Here is a 22,507-nt window from a genome sequence, read left to right as displayed (position 1 = left end):
ACCTCATTTAATTCACTGTTTTATAATTACTTTATTATTAATTAGAATAAGATACTAAAAAAGATCTAATTTAAAATAATAAAAAAGTGAATTATATCTTTTTTCATCTCTTATTTTAATAATAAAAATAAAAAAGTTAATTATTATTAATTAAAATAGGAGACTAAAAAGATCTAATTTAATTAACTTTTTATTAGTATTTTATTATTAATTAAAATAACACTTTTACATTTTTTCATTATTAACTGCAATAAGAGCCTTAAAATACCTAATTAATACACTTTTTAAAATTATTTTTTATTATTAATTACAATAAGAGCCTAAATGAAGCCCTAATTAAATGAACTTGATTAATAATGTTGATCGTCACCTTCTTTATGGCATCTTCATTATTTTCCAATATCAACAATTATTTTTACATTTAAAAATGTTAATATTATTTATTGTGAAATGCTAAAGAGAGCATTATTCTTTTGCTTTGTTCTCAATTCTTTAATTTAACAAACTGTCAATAATATTCATTATGAAAAGTTCATTATTGTCAGGTTTGTTTACAATGTTTATATATAGATTACTTTTTCTGAGGTCAGATTTAATTAAAAAAACAGAATTACACTACACAGCTGTGTCCATGTTAATTAGAAAATCATAAATGCTTCTTCTATACATTTTTCTTGAACGTAACCATGGCAACAAGGTTAGCTTTTTTTTTAAATTTAGAGAGAAACGATACGCTGTACGTTCAGTATTTTTTTTAAGTTGATTATCTTCTGATATTTATATATAATTTGCTGATCTGCAGTTGAGTTTCATTAATATTCGTATTTTATAATTATTAAAACGTTCTGATGAAATGACTGAAAACGTTTTATATTTTATTCTGTGAATAAGTTTTGCTGCTGTAATTCTGGTTTATTTTTTATTTAGAGATTAAAATCACGTCACTAAATAAATCAAGCCACATGTTTTGTTTTTTTTTTAATCAGTTCGTAAAATCCTAAATTCATATCGTGAACATTTTTTAAACACAATAAATTCTGTAAAACTATAAGGGACACTTCATCCACCCAAAAAAAACACCTCGCTATCCTGCATCTCTCTCTCACACACACACACACACACACCATCACACACACACACACACACACACACACACACCATCACATACACACACACACACACACACCATCACACACACACACACACACACACCATCACATACACACCATCACACACATCATCACATACACACACCATCACACTCACTCACACACACCATCACATACACACACCATCACATACATACCATCACACACACACACCATCACATACACACACACCATCACATACACACACACCATCACATACACACACCATCACACACACACACCATCACATACATACCATCACATACACACCATCACACACACACACCATCACATACACACACCATCACACACACACACACACCATCACATACACACACCATCACACACACACACACACCATCACATACACACACCATCACACACACACACACACCATCACATACACACACCATCACATACACACCATCACATACACACCATCACATACATACCATCACACACACACACACACCATCACATACACACACACCATCACACACACACACCATCACACACACACACCATCACACACTATCACATACACACCATCACACACACACACACACACTATCACATACACACCATCACATACACACACCAATAGTTTATAACATTATCATTTTACACAAAACAGAACTGAAAACAGCTTTAAAAGAGATTTCCAAAATGTAAAAATAAATGTTTAAAACCTTCCTAAATGTGTAAAAATCTCAGCAGTTTATAAAACATACAGTAAATCAGAAGTCGCTGTACAGAACACGTCACATTCTGGATGTTTTATAACTAACAAAATGTGAAATAAAATAAGGGATTCAATTTAATCTGTGTTACAAATACAATGGAAACAAAATATGGACAAAATTTCAGTTTATTAACATGGAAATCTAATTTAAATCCGTTTTAGTAGAAATTTCCCAACAGTTCAGAGAAACGTTTGTATAAATACTAAATACTTTTAGTTTAGAAAGTTGGCATTATTTAATATTTTTATAATATAATTAATAATACAATCTCTGAGTGAGTGCTTTGAAGGCCATAAGAAGTAAATTTCCTTTAAATTAATACTGTATATGGAAAGAATAGCTTCTCTGAGTGGGCGTGGCCTTTTAGTTACATACTATATATGGAAGTAGAGCAGCCCTAAATGGGCAGGGCTTGTACTTGTGAGGAAAAAATAAAAAGACCTGTGTACTTCTCCAGCCTGAATGTCATAGAACAGACAGTGGGCGTGTCCTAGAGCTGTAAGTGGGCGTGGCTTTCAGACAATAGAAAAGAATATGGGCGTGTCATTAAAATTACATACTATATATGGTTTAGAGAGTGAGAGGGACTCAGAGTGGGCGTGGCTTAATGTTAGAAGAGAGTGCGTTGCAATTACATACTATATATAAATAATGGAACGGCTCTGAGTGGGCGTGGCTTTAATAACAGAAGAGAAATTGGGCGTGGCTTTAAATTACATACTGTATAGGACAATATGGGTGGTTCTGAGTGGGCGTGGCTTAATAACAGAAGAGGATGTGGGCGTGGCTTTAGATTACATACTGTATAGGACAATATGGGTGGTTCTGAGTGGGCGTGGCTTAATAACAGAAGATAAATTGGGCGTGGCTTTAGATTACATACTGTGTAGGCCAATATGGGCGGTTCTGAGTGGGCGTGGCTTAATAACAGAAGATAAATTGGGCGTGGCTTTAGATTACATACTGTGTAGGCCAATATGGGCGGTTCTGAGTGGGCGTGGCTTCAATAACAGAAGATAAATTGGGCGTGGCTTTAAATTACATACTGTATAGGACAATATGGGCGGTTCTGAGTGGGCGTGGCTTGAAGGCTATAGGCCAGAAATTGGGCGTGGCTTTCAAATGACACACTGCATATGAAAACGCTCTGAGTGGGCGTGGCTTGAGAACCACAGAAGCGATCACAGTCATGGCGATATAGATATTAGAATGTCTCTGAGGGGGCGTGGCTTTAAGAACATGGCTACTTGAATGTCACGGAAGAGGAAAAGTGGGCGTGTCCTTTAAATTAGATACTGAATATGGAAATGACACTGATTGTTGGTGTTTTTTTTTTTTTTTTTAAATTTGGGCGTGTCCTTCTAATGACATACTGTAGCTTGAAGACCATAAAAGGAAAAGTGGGTGTGTTCTTTAAATTCCGCATATGTTTGAACGTCAGCGTGGCTCTTAAGTGGGCGTGGCATAAAATACCAAATGATGAAAATGAATATGACGCGGCCGTGTCGTGGAAATGACACACTAGCTGGAAATGAGCTGAGTGGGTGTGGCTTGAATGCCACAGAACAGAAAGGGGCGTGGCCTTGAAATTATATTGTGTGTATGAGAATCAAAGCAGCTGTAAGTGGGCGTGGCTTTAAGACACTGAAATGACATAATATATATGTAAATGAGACCAGCTCTGAGAGGGGGCGTGGCTTGAAGACCACAGACGAGAAAGTGGGCGTGTCTGTATATGGAAAAAAAAAAAAAAACGTGAGTGGTGAGCACAATTAATGGACTTTGACCTCTGACCCCAGATGAAGGTATAAATACAGGTTTTGGAGATATAAATAAACGTGTGTGTGTGTGTGTGTGTGTGTCACTTTCGGTGCTGTCCCTGTGCGAAGTGACAGGCGAACTCATACTTGTCGCTGCAGTGCACGCCGCAGACGTTACACTGAAACGGCTGGTCGTAACCATGGCAACCCATATGCACAGTGTAGAGCACGTTATCGCCGAAATACGTCTGACAATGCGGGCAGAAGTACAGCGTCTGAGCGTTGATCTGCGCCGGAGAAGATTCCGGACTCAGGAGCGTGTCCGCGTTAGGGTCCTGAGAGGGCGGAGTCAGAGCGTGACCTTTGACCTCCCTTTCGTAGCCCTCCGTAGCCTGGTTGGGCGAACTGGGACCCAACCCGTCGCCGCAGTCTTGCTCCTGATTGGCTGCCGGTTGAGAAAGAGGGAGGGGTTTGTCCTCGGAGAGGAACAACGCTCCGGGTTTGGTCTGCGTCGAGGCCGCGTTCGTCAGGGGGCGGAGTTTGTGGCGGCGGCGGCGATGGTGAGACAGGTTGCTCCGGTCGTTACAGCGGAACGGACAGAGCTCGCATTTATACGGCTTCTCGCCCGTGTGTGAGCGCATGTGTGTCTCCAACTGTCGCTCATACGCCGAGGAGAACGGACACAGCTGACAACGGTGAGGCTTCTCTCCTTCACACACACACACACACACACACAGAAGCACACGCGCACACACAGAGGAAGGGAGGAAGAAAGAAAGAAAGAAAAAGAAAGACAATTTAAACATAAATAAATTAACATGAAAGAAAGAAAGAAAGAAAGAAAAAGATAAAACAAAAGTAAGAACGAAAAAGATTCAAGAAAAAAAAAGAAAAATGGAAAAGAAAGAAAAATGGAAAAGAAAGAAAGCAATAAACAAAGAAAGTTTTGGAGAGAATGGTAGATGAAAGAAAGAAAGAAAGAAAGAAAGAAAAAGAAAGAAGGAAAGAAAGAAAGATTAAAGACAAAGTAAGAATTAAAGAAAGATTCAAGAGAAAGAAAAAGAAAGAAAAAAGGGAAATAGAGAAAGAAAGAAAGAAAGAAAGAAAAAATATTGATGCGAATTTTAGAAGAAAGAAAGATTAAAAAGAAAGAAATATTAGAGAAAGTAAGAATGAAAGAAAGATTCAAGACAGAATAAGAAAGAAAGAAAGAAAGAAAGAAAGAAAGAAGAGAAAAAACATTGATGCAAATTATAGAAGAAAGAAAGAAAGAATGTTAAAGAATATTAAAAAGAAATATTAGAGAAAGTAAGAATGAAAGAAAGATTCAAGAGAGAAAAAGAAAGAAAAAAGGGAAAGAAAGAAAGAAAGAAAGAAAGAACATGTCAATATACAATCAAGTGCACGAATTTTCACTCCTTTAAAAGGGAAAAGAGAATAAAAGATTAACGCGACTCCGAGTCGGACCTGTGTGTGTGCGCATGTGCTCGATGAGTCGGGCCTGCCCCTTGCTGGCGTAACTGCAGTAACGACACCGGAACTTTCCGTCGCCCGTCCTCTCGAATCCGTCCGCGTCCAGACGCACCTCGATAGACGCCAGGTGATCCATCGCACTTTGTTCCGCCTCACACACACCTGAAACCGCAACACACACCAGTCACTGACAGGTAGCACAACAAACTCCACCCTTTTCATCAGCATTCGCTACAAAGCCCCGCCCACAAACACTTAATACGTTTTGGGGGCGTGGCTTTGTGCGTGCGACCATCTTTCACCTGTCCGCAGATCCTCGTCACTTTTCTCGCCGTTCACGGAAGACGACAGCGCGTTCACGTGATGCGTCTGCTGGTCGAGATACTCCTGAAAGTCTCGCACAAAGTCCAGTGGCTCCGCCTTCATCTCGTTCATCGTCCAACCGGGACGCGCCGCTGATTCCATGCGCTCGATCCGCATCTACGCCAATCTGAGACACACGCACACAGAGTTTACTTCGTTAGTACGAATGTCACTGACATTAAGTTCTCTAACAACTGGGCGTGGCTATGCTAATAGGGGAGGAGATATGCAAATGAGGTCGTAGCAACACACTGGACGTCACTTGTAAGAAAATGGCGTCTCTTCATTCCTTATATGGAATGTACTGGATTCAGGAAGAGACTTTTTATTATTTTTATTAAATTATACTTATATCTATTTATTTTTGTTGATTTATATTCACACTGTAATTCCTTTACAATAAAAATTAAAATTAAATATGCGGTAAAATTGATACATTTCCGCATTTCCTTCCTGAGATATAGCTGGCTAATTCAAAATTCAAGTGAATTTTATTAAAAATTAAATTTGGTGATTTTTTCAAACTGATTAAAAAAGATGTTTTGGATTTAATGCTGAAAAATAAATCTCAGTATATGGAGACGCTTACCTGTGTTTCGGTGAGCAGGTTACTTAGCAGCCGACAAAAATGACAAATATGGTTGAAAAATCAAATTAAAAAGTAAAAATAAAATCCAAGAAAACAACACGAAGTTACATTATTCCATCATTCCTAACAAAACTGTTCTAAATCATCCTCAAACGCAATAATGTACACAATAACCGAAGCTAATTGTGTTGCTAACCTGCTTTAACAGCTCCCAAACCCGTTTTTTTCCCCCAACCACTTTCCGACAAACCCCGCCTCCTGCGTGCTGATTGGTTAGAAATTTCAACCCAAGAGCAGATTGGACAAGGAACGTGCGCGTGCGCTAGATTACAGCCAATCCTAACACAGAAGGAGGCTTTCCCCACACGATTACGGGTGGGGGGAAAACGTCGTATTGTGGTGTAAACTTAAAATGGGTCCCTCATGAGAAAAAAGTAGGAAAAACATAGGTTCCTATCTAAAAAGTAAAGATAACAGTTTTCGATCCACGGATCAATCGACTTAGTAAATAATTATGCTATATTTGCTGTTAAAATATACTGTTTAAAGACATGTGAATTTAAAAAATATATAAGAATGACACAAGTGTCGCTGTTTCACACGAATATTTTAGACGCCGGACAAGCACAACCCGTATGTAAACAACTGTAGCAAAATGGCGGCGCCCTTGATTAGGTTCTTCGGAAAGGTGAATAAATGAATCAGAATTTCTTTTGTTTAGGATACAAAACAAAAAACATATAGCATGCAACCACTGGTCATTATTGTTTTTTTTATATATAAAACGCTGATTAATTTACGTTAATGGCGTAATGTTGTAGGAAAAGATTTATTTTCAGACTCATCGTGTTACATAATCTAACCTGGAGTCTAACATCTAACTTTAGTCAAATTAACGATATTGTTCTTTATTGTCCTTTCTTGCCTTTAGGTTTGATACAGCTTAATAACTGTATGTTTAGCGAATTAGCTGTTAGAGTTAATTAGGAAACGAGGCTGCTGTCGCACAGTCATGACGTAATACACTATGGAATATTTTGCTTCAGTCATTAAATACTAATTTTAATTAAATGTAATGAGATGCAATGCGATACTTAACACCCAAATTTCGGATACTGAGGTAATTATACGTGATAATTATTTTAAACATTTAAGATATTATATAAATAATAATTGTGAATATTATACACACAAGTGCAAATTTTTCACAATATTACCCAAAAGTGATCTTTTCCTAATAGACTTTGCATCAATAATAAGCACCTTTATATTGGTAAATAAAAAGAAAAGCATAAAAACTGATCCATCCATTTATCACGCTATCATGAAAGTCTCATAATTGTTTTTTTTAAAGAAAACTTTATGTAGTTTTGCATTTATTTTTTACTGTCTTTGCCTTACTATTTGTATCAAAAAAAGTCGTTCACCAGTTCTGTTTCTCTGTCTCTGTTTCCAGTGTAGGGAAGTGTGAGTGAATGTGTGAGTGAATGTGTGTGAGTGAATGTGTGAGTGAATGTGTGTGAGTGAATGTGTGTGAGAGTGAGTGAGTGTGTGAGTGAATGTGTGTGAGAGTGAGTGAGTGTGTGAGTGAGTGTGTGAGGGAGAGTGTGTGAGTGAGTGTGTGTGTGAGTGAGTGAATGTGTGTGAGAGTGTGAGTGAGTGTGTGAGTGAATGTTTGTGAGTGAGTGAGTGAGAGAGTGAGTGAATGTATGTGTGAGTGAATGTGTGAGTGAGTGTCTGAGTGAATGTGTGAGAGAGTGAGTGAGTGTGTGAGTGAATGTTTGTGTGAGTGAATGTGTGAGTGAATGTTTGTGTGAGTGAATGTGTGAGTGTGAGTGAGTGAATCTGTGTGAGTGTGAGTGAGTGAGTGTCTGAGTGAATGTGTGTGAGAGAGTGAGTGAATGTGTGAGTGAATGTGTGAGTGAATGTGTGAGTGAATGTGTGAGTGAATGTGTGAGTGTGAGTGAGTGAATCTGTGTGAGTGTGAGTGAGTGAGTGTCTGAGTGAATGTGTGTGAGAGAGTGAGTGAGTGAGTGAGTGAATGTTTGTGTGAGTGAATGTGTGAGTGAATGTGTGAGTGTGAGTGAGTGAATCTGTGTGAGTGAGAGAGTGTGAGTGAGTGAGTGAGAGAGTGAGTGAATGTGTGAGTGAATGTGTGTGAGAGAGTGAGTGAGTGTGTGAATGAATGTTTGTGAGTGAGTGAGTGAGAGAGTGAGTGAATGTATGTGTGAGTGAATGTGTGAGTGAGTGTCTGAGTGAATGTGTGTGAGAGAGTGAGTGAGTGTGTGAGTGAATGTTTGTGTGAGTGAATGTGTGAGTGAATGTTTGTGTGAGTGAATGTGTGAGTGTGAGTGAGTGAATCTGTGTGAGTGTGAGTGAGTGAGTGTCTGAGTGAATGTGTGTGAGAGAGTGAGTGAATGTGTGAGTGAATGTGTGAGTGAATGTGTGAGTGAATGTGTGAGTGTGAGTGAGTGAATCTGTGTGAGTGAGAGAGTGTGAGTGAGTGAGTGAGAGAGTGAGTGAATGTGTGAGTGAATGTGTGTGAGAGAGTGAGTGAGTGTGTGAATGAATGTTTGTGTGAGTGAATGTGTGAGTGAGTGAGTGTGTGAGTGTGTAAGGGAGCATTTGTGACACTGTGTGTGTGTGTGTGATTGTATAAACACATAACAGTTGTCAGTAATGTGTTGTGGTTGATGGCTGTAGGCGAGCAGGCAGCTGGCACAGCCGTGGGCTTCATGTCGGCCGCTTGTGCGCCACGTCTCCTCTCCAGCAGCCGGATTTCCTCCTTTACAGACGTACTCGGAGGATGAGGCCATGATGAGGGAGACGGGTGAGTACAAATATAAACACACAAACCTCTTCTGATAGAACTAATGAAAAGAAAAAAACAAAAGTCATTGTCTAAACAAGAGGAGAGGGATATTAATGTGAAAGTAATGCTATATATGTATTTATTATATAATCAGCTCATGCCTAGTGGTGTGTGTGTGTAATATGATGTATGAGTATTTTTATTGACTTTGAAGTGTAACTGAGTATCCTGAGTTTTTGTGTTAACAGTGAAGAAGTATGCTCAGGAGCGCATCGCTCCGTTTGTGTCTAAGATGGATGAAAACTCTGCGATGGAGCCGGAAGTGATCAGCTCTCTGTTTGAGCAGGGGGTCAGTGTGTGTGTGCTGCAGATGATCAGAGATTACAATACGCACTACAGTAACATGTTAGTGCTGATGTGTGTGTGTGTGTGTGTGTGTTGCAGTTGATGGGGATCGAGATAAGCACGGAGTATGGCGGTTCAGGCTCCTCCTTCTTCACCTCCATCCTGGTGATCGAGGAGCTAGCGAAGGTGGACCCGTCCATATCAGTGATGTGTGACGTCCAGAACACGCTGATCAACACGCTGGTGATGAACCTGGGCACCGAGGAGCAGAAAGAGAAATATCTCCCTCGCCTCGCCTCCGACATGGTGAGAGCACAGAGATACCAACCACACTGCAGCTCTAAATATTCTAAGACTAATCACTGCACAAGCAGGACAAAGCCACGCCTCCTTCGCCGTAACAGACACAGAGGACACGCCTCCTTCGCCGTAACAGACACAGAGGCCACGCCTCCTTCACCGTAATAGGCACAGAGGCCACACTTCCTTCACCGTAATAGACAGTTCTGTTGGTGCGTGTGTTATTTACCAGTTGTGTGTGTGTTTGTTTCTGTAGCTTGCGAGTTTTTGTTTATCTGAGGCCGGCTCTGGGAGCGACGCTTTCTCTCTGAAGACCACAGCGGAGAAACGCGGAGATCATTACATCATTAACGGATCAAAGATGTGGATCACCAACGCCGAGCACGCTGGAGTGTTTCTGGTCATGGCTAATGCAGATCACTCAGCCGTGAGTATCACACATACACATACACACACACACACATTAATGAGAGATGGACAGATGGACAATCATGACTGAAACCTTCAGAGACAGCAGAGTGTGTGTAAGCTGGAGTGTTAGAATAATAAAAAATAAAGCTGTTTCTCCACTGAGGAACATCATCAGCTCTACAGGGATCAACATGAAGATCTCTGGATGAGCAGAGAAACGTGTGTTTATTGATTAAACGTGTAATAAGACCAGAATCACAGCAGCAATCTGAAACAGAAACAATAATAAACTAATAAAAAAAAATCCTTCTCCCAAACATTTATGCAGAAAATTAAAACTAAATTTGAGAGAACAGATTCTCCAAAGAAAAAAGAAACAAGGGAAAAAAACAAGTTCAAATTTGAGAGAACTGTATTGTTGTGTACTGCGAATAAAAAAAGTGGGAAAAACCCAAAATAAATATAAATAACATCAAAATATATTGAGCAAACAATGAGTTAGTATTATTATGAAAAACATAATTATGAAACTGAAGAATAAATTGTATGGAAGTCGATATGAAACAGAAATTGGTCAAGAAAATAAAATAAAATCAAGAGAAACATTTGATTACTGATGAACTTTAGAACTTCTAAACAACCTCAAATGACAGTTCCTCCAGGTTAAAAGCAGAGGACCAGGTCTCTGAGGTGTGTGTGTGTGTGTGTGTGTGTGTGTGTGTGTGAGACAGGGTTACAGAGGGATCACATGCTTCATCCTGGATCGAGACACTGAGGGGCTTCACATCGGCAAAAAGGAGAACAAACTGGGGCTGAGAGCTTCGTCTACCTGCCCACTCACCTTCGATAATGTCAAGGTACACACACACACACACACACACACACACACACACACACACACACATGTTCTCAGGATCCCTACGCATTCAGAGCCTGATGTTCCTGTAATCTTGCTGATGAGTAATGTGGGGATGTTCTGTGTAAATGGTGTGTTTAACGCTGCACAGGTGAGTGAGAAGAACGTCCTGGGTGAAGTGGGTCAGGGATATAAATACGCCATCGGGATGCTGAACGAGGGCAGGATCGGTATCGCGGCGCAGGTACGGCGGCTCGTATCGGCTCTCTCACTCTGCTTTACAAAGCTACTTCCTGTGCTCAGGTGATATTGGTGTGTTTTCAGATGCTGGGTTTAGCTCAGGGCTGTTTCGATCACGCCGTTCCCTACACCAGGCAGAGGGTCCAGTTCGGAAAGCGCATCTTTGACTTCCAGGTAACACACACACACACACACACACACACACACACACACACACACACACACACACACACACTGCTGTTATCCAGCTGCTGGCTTTATGCAAATTTTTACATTTTGAAAGTTAGAAAGTCTAATAGGAAAAATGAACTTAGTTTCTGAAGTGTCACCTGTCTGTGATTTATTAGAGCTTTATAATCACACTGTTTAAGCAAATTATAAAGAATTATAAAAGCAAACGATCACAAGAAAAAGAAAGAAAGAAAGGAAAACAAGCAAGCAAGTATGAAAGAAAGAAAAAAGGAAATAAGGTTGAAAGATGTAACAACTAAAGATTTAAGAAAAAGAAAAGTGAAAAAGAAAGTAAGAAGGCAGGAAAGAAAGAAAAAGAGATCTAAAATAAAAACTTGCAAATTTAAGAGAAAGAAAAAATTGAAAGAAAGATAGAAAGTGAGAAGAAAGAGTGAAGGGAAGAAATAAGAAGAAAAAGGGAAGCAGTGAAGAAATAAAGGAAGAAAAATGAGGAAATAAAAAGGAAAAAAAAGAAAGAGAAGAAATTCAAAATTTCCCTCAAGGATCAATAAAGTGCTCTATCTATCTAAAGAGAAGAGAAAAATAAAAAAGTGAGTAGAAGAGATGGTTGTGAGCGTGTTAAACGTGGTGATGTTGTGAGCGTGTTAAACGTGGTGATGTTGTGAGCGTGTTAAACGTGGTGATGTTGTGAGCGTGTTAAATGTGGTGATGTTGTGAGCGTGGGTAACGAGCACAGCGTGTTAAACGTGGTGATTAAACGTGAAGATGTGGTTGTGAAGGTGTTGTGTGGTTGAGAGCGTGTTAAACGTGAAGGTGTTGTGTGGTTGAGAGCGTGTTAAACGTGAAGGTGTTGTGTGGTTGTGAGCGTGTTAAACGTGAAGGTGTTGTGTGGTTGAGAGCGTGTTAAACGTGATGGTGTTGTGTGGATGTGAGCGTGTTAAACGTGACGGTGTTGTGTGGTTGAGAGCGTGTTAAACGTGAAGGTGTTGTGTGGTTGTGAGCGTGTTAAACGTGAAGGTGTTGTGTGGTTGAGAGCGTGTTAAACGTGACGGTGTTGTGTGGATGTGAGCGTGTTAAACGTGACGGTGTTGTGTGGATGTGAGCGTGTTAAACGTGACGGTGTTGTGTGGATGTCAGCGTGTTAAACGTGACGGTGTTGTGTGGATGTGAGCGTGTTAAACGTGACGGTGTTGTGTGGTTGAGAGCGTGTTAAACGTGACGGTGTTGTGTGGATGTCAGCGTGTTAAACGTGACGGTGTTGTGTGGATGTCAGCGTGTTAAACGTGAAGGTGTTGTGTGGTTGAGAGCGTGTTAAACGTGAAGGTGTTGTGTGGTTGTGAGCGTGTTAAACGTGAAGGTGTTGTGTGGATGTGAGCGTGTTAAACGTGACGGTGTTGTGTGGTTGAGAGCGTGTTAAACGTGACGGTGTTGTGTGGATGTGAGCGTGTTAAACGTGACGGTGTTGTGTGGATGTGAGCGTGTTAAACGTGACGGTGTTGTGTGGATGTGAGCGTGTTAAACGTGACGGTGTTGTGTGGATGTCAGCGTGTTAAACGTGACGGTGTTGTGTGGATGTCAGCGTGTTAAACGTGAAGGTGTTGTGTGGTTGAGAGCGTGTTAAACGTGAAGGTGTTGTGTGGTTGTGAGCGTGTTAAACGTGAAGGTGTTGTGTGGATGTGAGCGTGTTAAACGTGATGGTGTTGTGTGGATGTCAGCGTGTTAAACGTGGTGATTAAACGTGAAGGTGTTGTGTGGTTGAGAGCGTGTTAAACGTGACGGCGTTGTGTGGATGTGAGCGTGTTAAACGTGAAGGCGTTGTGTGGTTGTGAGCGTGTTAAACGTGAAGGTGTTGTGTGGTTGAGAGCGTGTTAAACGTGAAGGTGTTGTGTGGTTGAGAGCGTGTTAAACGTGAAGGTGTTGTGTGGTTGAGAGCGTGTTCAACGTGAAGGTGTTGTGTGGTTGAGAGCGTGTTAAACGTGAAGGTGTTGTGTGGTTGAGAGCGTGTTAAACGTGACGGTGTTGTGTGGATGTCAGCGTGTTAAACGTGACGGTGTTGTGTGGATGTGAGCGTGTTAAACGTGACGGTGTTGTGTGGATGTCAGCGTGTTAAATGTGAAGGTGTTGTGTGGATGTCAGCGTGTTAAACGTGACGGTGTTGTGTGGATGTGAGCGTGTTAAACGTGAAGGTGTTGTGTGGATGTGAGCGTGTTAAACGTGAAGGTGTTGTGTGGTTGAGAGCGTGTTAAACGTGACGGTGTTGTGTGGTTGAGAGCGTGTTAAACGTGACGGTGTTGTGTGGATGAGAGCGTGTTAAACGTGACGGTGTTGTGTGGTTGAGAGCGTGTTAAACGTGACGGTGTTGTGTGGATGTCAGCGTGTTAAACGTGACGGTGTTGTGTGGATGTCAGCGTGTTAAACGTGAAGGTGTTGTGTGGTTGAGAGCGTGTTAAACGTGAAGGTGTTGTGTGGTTGAGAGCGTGTTAAACGTGAAGGTGTTGTGTGGTTGAGAGCGTGTTAAACGTGACGGTGTTGTGTGGTTGAGAGCGTGTTAAACGTGACGGTGTTGTGTGGTTGAGAGCGTGTTAAACGTGAAGGTGTTGTGTGGTTGTGAGCGTGTTAAACGTGAAGGTGTTGTGTGGTTGAGAGCGTGTTAAACGTGAAGGTGTTGTGTGGTTGAGAGCGTGTTAAACGTGACGGTGTTGTGTGGTTGAGAGCGTGTTAAACGTGACGGTGTTGTGTGGTTGAGAGCGTGTTAAACGTGACGGTGTTGTGTGGTTGTGAGCGTGTTAAACGTGAAGGTGTTGTGTGGTTGAGAGCGTGTTAAACGTGACGGTGTTGTGTGGTTGAGAGCGTGTTAAACGTGACGGTGTTGTGTGGATGTCAGCGTGTTAAACGTGAAGGTGTTGTGTGGTTGAGAGCGTGTTAAACGTGAAGGTGTTGTGTGGTTGTGAGCGTGTTAAACGTGAAGGTGTTGTGTGGTTGAGAGCGTGTTAAACGTGACGGTGTTGTGTGGTTGAGAGCGTGTTAAACGTGACGGTGTTGTGTGGTTGAGAGCGTGTTAAACGTGACGGTGTTGTGTGGTTGAGAGCGTGTTAAACGTGAAGGTGTTGTGTGGTTGTGAGCGTGTTAAACGTGAAGGTGTTGTGTGGTTGAGAGCGTGTTAAACGTGACGGTGTTGTGTGGTTGAGAGCGTGTTAAACGTGACGGTGTTGTGTGGTTGAGAGCGTGTTAAACGTGACGGTGTTGTGTGGTTGAGAGCGTGTTAAACGTGACGGTGTTGTGTGGTTGAGAGCGTGTTAAACGTGAAGGTGTTGTGTGGTTGTGAGCGTGTTAAACGTGAAGGTGTTGTGTGGTTGAGAGCGTGTTAAACGTGACTGTGTTGTGTGGTTGAGAGCGTGTTAAACGTGACGGTGTTGTGTGGTTGAGAGCGTGTTAAACGTGACGGTGTTGTGTGGTTGAGAGCGTGTTAAACGTGACGGTGTTGTGTGGTTGAGAGCGTGTTAAACGTGAAGGTGTTGTGTGGTTGAGAGCGTGTTAAACGTGACGGTGTTGTGTGGTTGTGAGCGTGTTAAACGTGACGGTGTTGTGTGGTTGTGAGCGTGTTAAACGTGACGGTGTTGTGTGGTTGAGAGCGTGTTAAACGTGACGGTGTTGTGTGGTTGAGAGCGTGTTAAACGTGAAGGTGTTGTGTGGTTGAGAGCGTGTTAAACGTGACGGTGTTGTGTGGTTGAGAGCGTGTTAAACGTGAAGGTGTTGTGTGGTTGTGAGCGTGTTAAACGTGAAGGTGTTGTGTGGTTGAGAGCGTGTTAAACGTGAAGGTGTTGTGTGGTTGAGAGCGTGTTAAACGTGAAGGTGTTGTGTGGTTGAGTGCGTGTTAAACGTGAAGGTGTTGTGTGGTTGAGAGCGTGTTAAACGTGAAGGTGTTGTGTGGTTGAGAGCGTGGGTAACGAGCACAGCATGTGATGGTGTTGTGTGATTTTCAGGCGATGCAGCATCAGATTTCTCACGTGGCGACTCAGCTGGAGGCGGCGAGGCTGCTGACCTACAACGCAGCGAGGCTGAGGGAGGCGGGACGACCTTTCATTAAAGAGGCCTGCATGGCCAAGTACTTCTCCTCAGAGGTCTCTCACTCGCTAACTACACCTTCATCACCTATCTAATAACTAATATCTAATATAATAAACACCTCCTGCTCCCTCTGAGCTCCGTCACTACACCTTCATCTCCATCATAATAACATTCATTACTACATCCTCTACACACACTACTGCAGTCTCATCATCATCATAAATACTTTAATATCTAATATCTAATATAATAAACACCTCCTGCTCCCTCTGAACACCGTCACTACACCTTCATCTCCATCATAATAACATTCATTACTACATCCGCTACACACACTACTGCAGTCTCATCAACATCATAAATACTTTAATAACTAATATAATAAACACCTCCTGCTCCCTCTGAACACCGTCACTACACCTTCATCATCTCCATCATAATAACATTCATTACTACATCCGCTACACACACTACTGCAGTCTCATCATCATCATAAATACTTTAATAACTAATATCTAATATAATAAACACCTCCTGCTCCCTCTGAACACCGTCACTACACCTTCATCTCCATCATAATAACATTCATTACTACATCCGCTACACACACTACTGCAGTCTCATCATCATCATAAATACTTTAATAACTAATATCTAATATAATAAACACCTCCTGCTCCCTCTGAACACCGTCACTACACCTTCATCATCTCCATCATAATAACATTCATTACTACATCCGCTACACACACTACTGCAGTCTCATCATCATCATAAATACTTTAATAACTAATATCTAATATAATAAACACCTCCTGCTCCCTCTGAACACCGTCACTACACCTTCATCATCTCCATCATAATAACATTCATTACTACATCCTCTACACACACTACTGCAGTCTCATCAACATCATAAATACTTTAATATCTAATATCTAATATAATAAACACCTCCTGCTCCCTCTGAACACCGTCACTACACCTTCATCATCTCCATCATAATAACATTCATTACTACATCCGCTACACACACTACTGCAGTCTCATCATCATCATAAATACTTTAATAACTAATATCTAATATAATAAACACCTCCTGCTCCCTCTGAACACCGTCACTACACCTTCATCTCCATCATAATAACATTCATTACTACATCCTCTACACACACTACTGCAGTCTCATCATCATCATAAATACTTTAATAACTAATATCTAATATAATAAACACCTCCTGCTCCCTCTGAACACCGTCACTACACCTTCATCATCTCCATCATAATAACATTCATTACTACATCCGCTACACACACTACTGCAGTCTCATCATCATCATAAATACTTTAATATCTAATATCTAATATAATAAACACCTCCTGCTCCCTCTGAACACCGTCACTACACCTTCATCATCTCCATCATAACAACATTCATTACTACATCCGCTACACACACTACTGCAGTCTCATCAACATCATAAATACTTTAATAACTAATATAATAAACACCTCCTGCTCCCTCTGAACACCGTCACTACACCTTCATCATCAACATCAGCTTCATACTCAGCTCAGCACCATCACTGCACTGTGATCAACATCAACAATACTCTGATAAACATCTGTAAAAGAAAAGAGAGAGAGAGAGAGAGGTTGATAAACGGACAGAGAGAGAGGGTGGAGAATGAAGAGCAAGTGTGAACGAGATAGAGAAAGATACAGAGAAAGAAAGAAAAAGAAAGCGAGATGGAGAGAGATACATTGATAAATGGAGAGGGGGGGAGAGAATGAAGAAAAGAGAGAAAATGTGAAAGAAAGTGAGAAGGAAGGAATGGGAAATTGGGTAAAAAAAGAGAAAGGGGGAAAGAAAGAGGCTAAGAGGGGAAAACGGAAGGAAGGAGAGTGACAGGGAAGGAAAGAAAAAGAGGAAAAAAGGGAAAAAGTGAAGCAGAAAGAAAGAAAAATGGAAAAAAGCAAAAGCAGGATAGAACAAGGGAAAGAAAGAGAGACTAAGAGGGAACAAAAAAGGGAGCATGACAGGGCATGAAAGAAGGGAAGGAGAGAGAGAAGGAAAAAGTGAGGGAGAAGGAATGAAAGAGGGAAAGAGTAAAGGAAAGAGAGAAAAACGGAAAGAAAGAGGGGAGAAGAGAGAGAAAGAGGAAACGAACAAGGGAAAGAGGAAAGGAAGGGGATAGAAAGGGGGAAGAAATGAGGGGGAAAAGTGAAGGAGAAAGAGGGAAAGAGTGAAGGAAAGAGAATCACAGGGAAAGAAAAGTGAAAAAGAAAGACATTAAGAGAGTGACTGGGAAGGAAAGAGGGGAAAAAGAAAGAAGAAAAAATAAGGGAAAGAGGGAAGGAAGTTGACAGAAAAGGGAAGAAATGAGGGGAAAAGTGAAGGAGATGAAGAGAGAAAAGGAGAAAGACAGACAGAAGGATAGAGAGAGTGACAGAGTGACGTGTGGTGTGCAGGTGGCGACATTAACCACATCGAAGTGTATGGAGTGGATGGGAGGCGTCGGCTTCACCAAGGACTATCCTATAGAGAAATACTACAGAGACTGTAAGATAGGTGAGTGTGTACAACACACACACACACACACACACACACACACACACACACAGGGAGCTACTGTTTATAGCTGCTGGAACACAAGTTACATCGACATTCCACAACATTAAACGTAACTATAAATGGATAAAAATGATGTACATTTGATAAAAAATGGAATCATTGGCAAACTGCTGTAGTATAAGAGAAATAACCCACTTGGGGTCGTGCTGTTACAGGAAAATAATCAAGTTCAGGATGGTAACATTAACTCTGCTTCATCACACCATCCTGCTGGTGATTATTTTCCTACAACAGCACAACATGGAGAGTTTTATTACTTACACGTGTGTGTGTTTTGTCACAGGAACCATCTATGAGGGAACAACCAACATTCAGCTGAGCACTATAGCAAAGTACATCGGGCAGGAGTACGACTCCTGAACACACACACACACACACACACACACACACACACACACACACACACACTGCCAGACTGTAAAAATCTCAGGATTTTGATCCATCTGAAGAGAGTAATGCTCAATCCTGCTTGACCTTTGTATCTAGAGTGAAATATTTGACTTCATCCTGTGGAGTCATATTTCTGCTCAAACACAAAGTGTGTGTGTGTGTGTGTGTGTGTGTATGTGTGTATAGATTTGTCAAATAATTTTTTTCCGTTAATGTGTGAAAAAATGACGTCTTTGCAAGCAAATAATTAATATACACAAATCTATCTGTATTTCTTATTAGGGAATTATAATAATATAATTATATAATTATTTATATTATAAAAATATAAATCACATGATTATTACACTTATCTGAGACAATTCCACTTAAAATGAATAAATATATATATATATATATATATATATATATATCTAAAAATAAGTTTAATAATGTAACAATTTAACAAGAATGTCAGATATATTTGCATATGTGGAAGATGTCTTAATTTGTTATTTGTAAAATATATACCTTTGTCCTGAGGCTGATTAAATACTGAAGCGTTTGTGCGACTAACGAACGTCTTTTTTTTTTTTTTTGGATTAAAATAGCTCATTTTCATTTTCTCATTTCGGTTTTGTCCATTTCTAGCATTTTTATGTGAATCGGTTTCTGAAAAAATTTACTCACGCTGGGTTTCTGTGACCAGAGGAGAATAAACCAGAGGAGAAAAGGTTACAATTATTTACATATTTTTTGTCCAAATTGTTTTTTTTTTTAGTTTAAAGGAACATTTCAGTCTAAATGAAATAAACACAGTGTTTGTTTATTAATGTTTTAGCCCACAAGTCATGCTCGCTGATAGCTACCAGTTTAGCTTTGAGATCCAAAGTGTCTAGACTGATTTATATGTAGCTGTAACATGGTTGTGAGTTTGTAGGGCTTTGTTACTGACCCAGAAAAAAAAACATAATTATAACGATGAAGCTGAATCCAAGTTGAGAGTAAGTGATTGTGAGCTGATTAACTCTGTAAATGAATATAATTCAGTGTCTTTGTAACAGAGTTTATAAATTCACTGCAGTAATAACAGGTTATTATGACTCCTGTATCATCATCATATCACATGTTCTGAATTTCTGTAAATAAATAAAACTTGTGATTTGTCCGTTGGTGGTTCTGCATGTGTAAATGGATGCTAAACTGTGAAATTATTTGTATTATTTTATTTTATTCCTGCTTTCAAATAAATATGCATTAAGGGGTGATAGAACTGTGTTCCACAATCACAATGTCTGTTACAGATACAGCTTCAGTTAATGTTCACATCAAACATCAGATCAGGACAAGCTGAGTATTTCAGAAGCTTCTGACCTCCTGGAATTTTCACACACAGCATTCTCTAGAGTTTACACAGTATGGTGTGAAAAACTAAAAGCATCCAGTGAGCAGCACTTCTGCAGGCAGAAACGCCATGTTGATGAGCAGGTTCAGAGAAGATCAACCAGACCGCTTCGAGCAGACAGGAAGTCTACGAGAACTCAAATAACCACTCTGTACAACTGTGTTGAGCAGAAAAGCATCTCAGAACACACAACATGCGGAAACACGAGGCTGCAACAGCACAAGACCACATCTGGTTCCACTCCTGACAGCCAAGGACAGAAATCTGAGGCTACAGTGGGGTTAAATTTACCCTTACAGTGTACGGGGTTAAGTTATTCAGTAGTGTTGGATTATTGAATCAGAGTTTATCAGGAATGAAGACAACATTAACTAATGCAGTTAAAATGCAAGGCTTGTTTAAAAATAGTCTGTGGTCACCAAGATCTTGTTTTAAAGCAAATAATCGTAATTAAATCTAATCAATTTGTGCAAACAAAGGGAAAGTGTAAGTGTGACAACGTGTGTAAGATGTACAGAACCGTTTCTGTTGTAGGATCTATAAGATTGGGGAAAGGAAACTGGGATTATGGAGTGGATAATGTTCGTACCAGACGATGGTATTATGGTAAATGGTTATATGTTTCAGATACTGCAAATCAGAAATGTGTGAACTAGTTTCTCCACAACCAGACTGAGAAAAAGAATCAATCATCTCTCTTTTCCAGTGTCTGAACTTTCTGAGACAGTTTCAGATCTTTATGAGATGTAGCTGGGCTGGACATTTGGCTGAGACCTGGCAACCCTGCCTGCAGTCCATGATAACTATTTAAGTTCTTAAGTTTAAATATGAAGCCTTAAGGCGATTGCTTTAAGACTACACAGAAAGCACGGCTTCCCCTAAAATTTCGTTAAAATGCAACAATTAAATGTTTAACAAAGTGTCTATATTATTCATCAAACTTGGTGGAATTCAATATTTTAGCGAAACAAATGATCAAATATCTCACTGCAGTATCACACTGTTCATTCTTTACACTCAAAATGTTTCTGTGGACAGCACAGTCTGCCTGAAACACACGGTTTCACTGGGGAACAATGGAGTGCGGGTGAGTTTTGGATTAAAAAACACATCTCGATGTTTATTGGACAGTGCACTGTTCGTTTGTCCTGCCCCTGGACACAGTGCTTCTCCTTAAGATGATTGGTCAACTTCTCAAAGGGGCAGAACCTCATAACCAGATGTCAATCAGTAAATCGAGAATGAACATGACTGGCATAGAACATAAACATGTAAATAAACTGTCAGTATAAAGTTCTGTTTGATTATTCATGTTCATTTCCGAAATCATGATTATTAAAATATTGCTGTGTATAGAGTATTCTCTGTGTGGAAAGATGAATCTTGGCAAGCATTGTATAGGATTTGATTTTATTTCTTTGATCAGTAATCTGACAGTTTTCTCATTGCAGAAATGACAGACAGAGCTGTGACTAAACACTAAACATGAGGGTCAGAGTAAGTGCTAGAATTCATTGTTTGAGGAAGCATTATCTTAGTAATCACTGTAAAAATCTTACAAAGAAGATCAAAATCAGTTAACAGAAAAAGCATTTTTTCTTTTTAAGTATGATCACCATAATTTAAATTTAAATTCACTTCCAAAAAGAGAAATTCCCATTGTGCTACCGAGTGTCAGCCCAGTGCCAAGAAGCTTTAGCTCCACATTACCGGGATTAACTTTGACACCAGTATCAATCCCCAGGCCCAGCTTCGCTTCAACTGGACCAGCAGAAGCTGATACACTTCCAAGCTCAGCTTGAGCCATGGCTCCTGCTTCCAGAATGTTAGCCTCAGCCTTGGCAGAAGCATTTGGACCTTTAGCTTCAGCTGAAAAGATGCCCCATGATGCTCCAGCTCGTCCTACACCAGCCTCGGCTACGGCTCCAGCTTTAGGAACACGCTTTCCGGGTTCGTCTTCGAAAGCATGAGCGTATGTGTCGGTGCCAGAGTATGATCCTTCAGCATATGTGTGTTCTGGTCTGTCATAGTTATCGATCAGTTCCAGGATGCCCTGTGCTCCAGTGACTGGAACATGTTTTGAGAATGTAAGAATTATACAAAATAGAATCCCGTGCTATATTCACTTCAGATTTTCAAAGTCTTTTGACTTTGTACTTATTTGTTTGAAGCCATGCAATTTTTCAAGTGATCAGAAATATTGGAACATATGACTGACAGGTGTTTCTTGTTGCCCAGGTGAGCCCTGTTAGATTGATTGTTTAAACAATTAATAGCTCTGAATATTTACTCTTAGTTTGAGCCCTGAGTTTCACCTGTGAAGACTGTGTTTGATAAACCAATATGAAGACCAGAGAGCTGTCTATAGAAGAAAAGCAAGCCATTTTGAAGTTGAGAAAAGAGGGAAAATCAATCAGAGCCACTGCACAAGCATTGCATACAACAATGTAGTGTTCCAATATTTTCTGAGTAACTATATATATATATATATATATATATATATATATATATATATATATATATATATATATATATATATATATATATATATATGCCACCATTTGCTGGTTTCTTTTTGCTGTTTGGGGAAAAGCTAGAAACAGGGAAATTCACTTCTATAGTCTTCTTGTACGCAAAGGTAAAATCATGATTTACATTTATGGCATTTGGCAGATGCCCTTATCCAGAGCGACTTACAAACGTGCTTTGAAGTCTATCAAAAATACATTCTGAATATTATATTATTGTTATATGTTGTGATGATCATTAAAAGCTCTCTCATACAAAGTTCCTTTATT

General features: G+C 40.1%; 2 protein-coding genes across 2 annotated transcripts; one reads left to right on the top strand and one right to left on the bottom strand.

The window, feature by feature from the left end:
* Positions 1-631: 631 nt before the first annotated feature.
* On the bottom strand, positions 632-6,471 carry LOC113527566 (zinc finger protein Pegasus). Its single transcript, XM_026915509.3, has 4 exons — positions 6,077-6,471; positions 5,427-5,614; positions 5,119-5,286; positions 632-4,360 (listed from the first exon to the last, which is right to left on the bottom strand). The coding sequence occupies exons 2-4, from the start codon at positions 5,602-5,604 to the stop codon at positions 3,753-3,755; spliced, it is 954 nt and encodes a 317-aa protein (XP_026771310.1). The 5' UTR covers positions 5,605-5,614; positions 6,077-6,471; the 3' UTR covers positions 632-3,752.
* A 139-nt stretch (positions 6,472-6,610) lies between these two features.
* On the top strand, positions 6,611-19,472 carry acadsb (acyl-CoA dehydrogenase short/branched chain). The gene is made up of 11 exons (XM_034309338.2): positions 6,611-6,764; positions 8,780-8,906; positions 9,137-9,237; positions 9,333-9,539; positions 9,790-9,960; positions 10,676-10,801; positions 10,952-11,044; positions 11,125-11,214; positions 15,216-15,353; positions 17,773-17,872; positions 18,219-19,472. Exons 1-11 carry the CDS (start codon positions 6,732-6,734, stop codon positions 18,293-18,295), a joined length of 1,263 nt encoding a protein of 420 aa, XP_034165229.1. The 5' UTR covers positions 6,611-6,731; the 3' UTR covers positions 18,296-19,472.
* The last annotated feature ends 3,035 nt before the right edge of the window (positions 19,473-22,507 follow it).

The sequence above is a fragment of the Pangasianodon hypophthalmus genome, chromosome 12 (genome assembly GCF_027358585.1).
Source record: "Pangasianodon hypophthalmus isolate fPanHyp1 chromosome 12, fPanHyp1.pri, whole genome shotgun sequence".
NCBI classification, from domain to species: Eukaryota; Metazoa; Chordata; class Actinopteri; order Siluriformes; family Pangasiidae; genus Pangasianodon; species Pangasianodon hypophthalmus.
The sequence above is the reverse complement of the archived record's forward strand: the minus strand, read 5'-3'. Positions and strand labels throughout refer to the sequence as shown.

Coding starts and splice junctions, on each gene's coding strand:
- acadsb (XM_034309338.2), top strand. CDS start 6,732: ATGGCGGCGCCCTTGATTAGGTTCTTCGGAAAG. Junction 9,961..10,675: donor CTAATGCAGATCACTCAGCC/GTGAGTATCACA, acceptor TGTGTGAGACAG/GGTTACAGAGGGATCACATG. Junction 11,215..15,215: donor AGCGCATCTTTGACTTCCAG/GTAACACACACA, acceptor TGTGATTTTCAG/GCGATGCAGCATCAGATTTC.
- LOC113527566 (XM_026915509.3), bottom strand. CDS start 5,604: ATGCGGATCGAGCGCATGGAATCAGCGGCGCGTCCCGGTTGGACGATG. Junction 5,287..5,426: donor TGACGAGGATCTGCGGACAG/GTGAAAGATGGT, acceptor TTGCGGTTTCAG/GTGTGTGTGAGGCGGAACAA. Junction 4,361..5,118: donor GCACATGCGCACACACACAG/GTCCGACTCGGA, acceptor GTGTGTGTGAAG/GAGAGAAGCCTCACCGTTGT.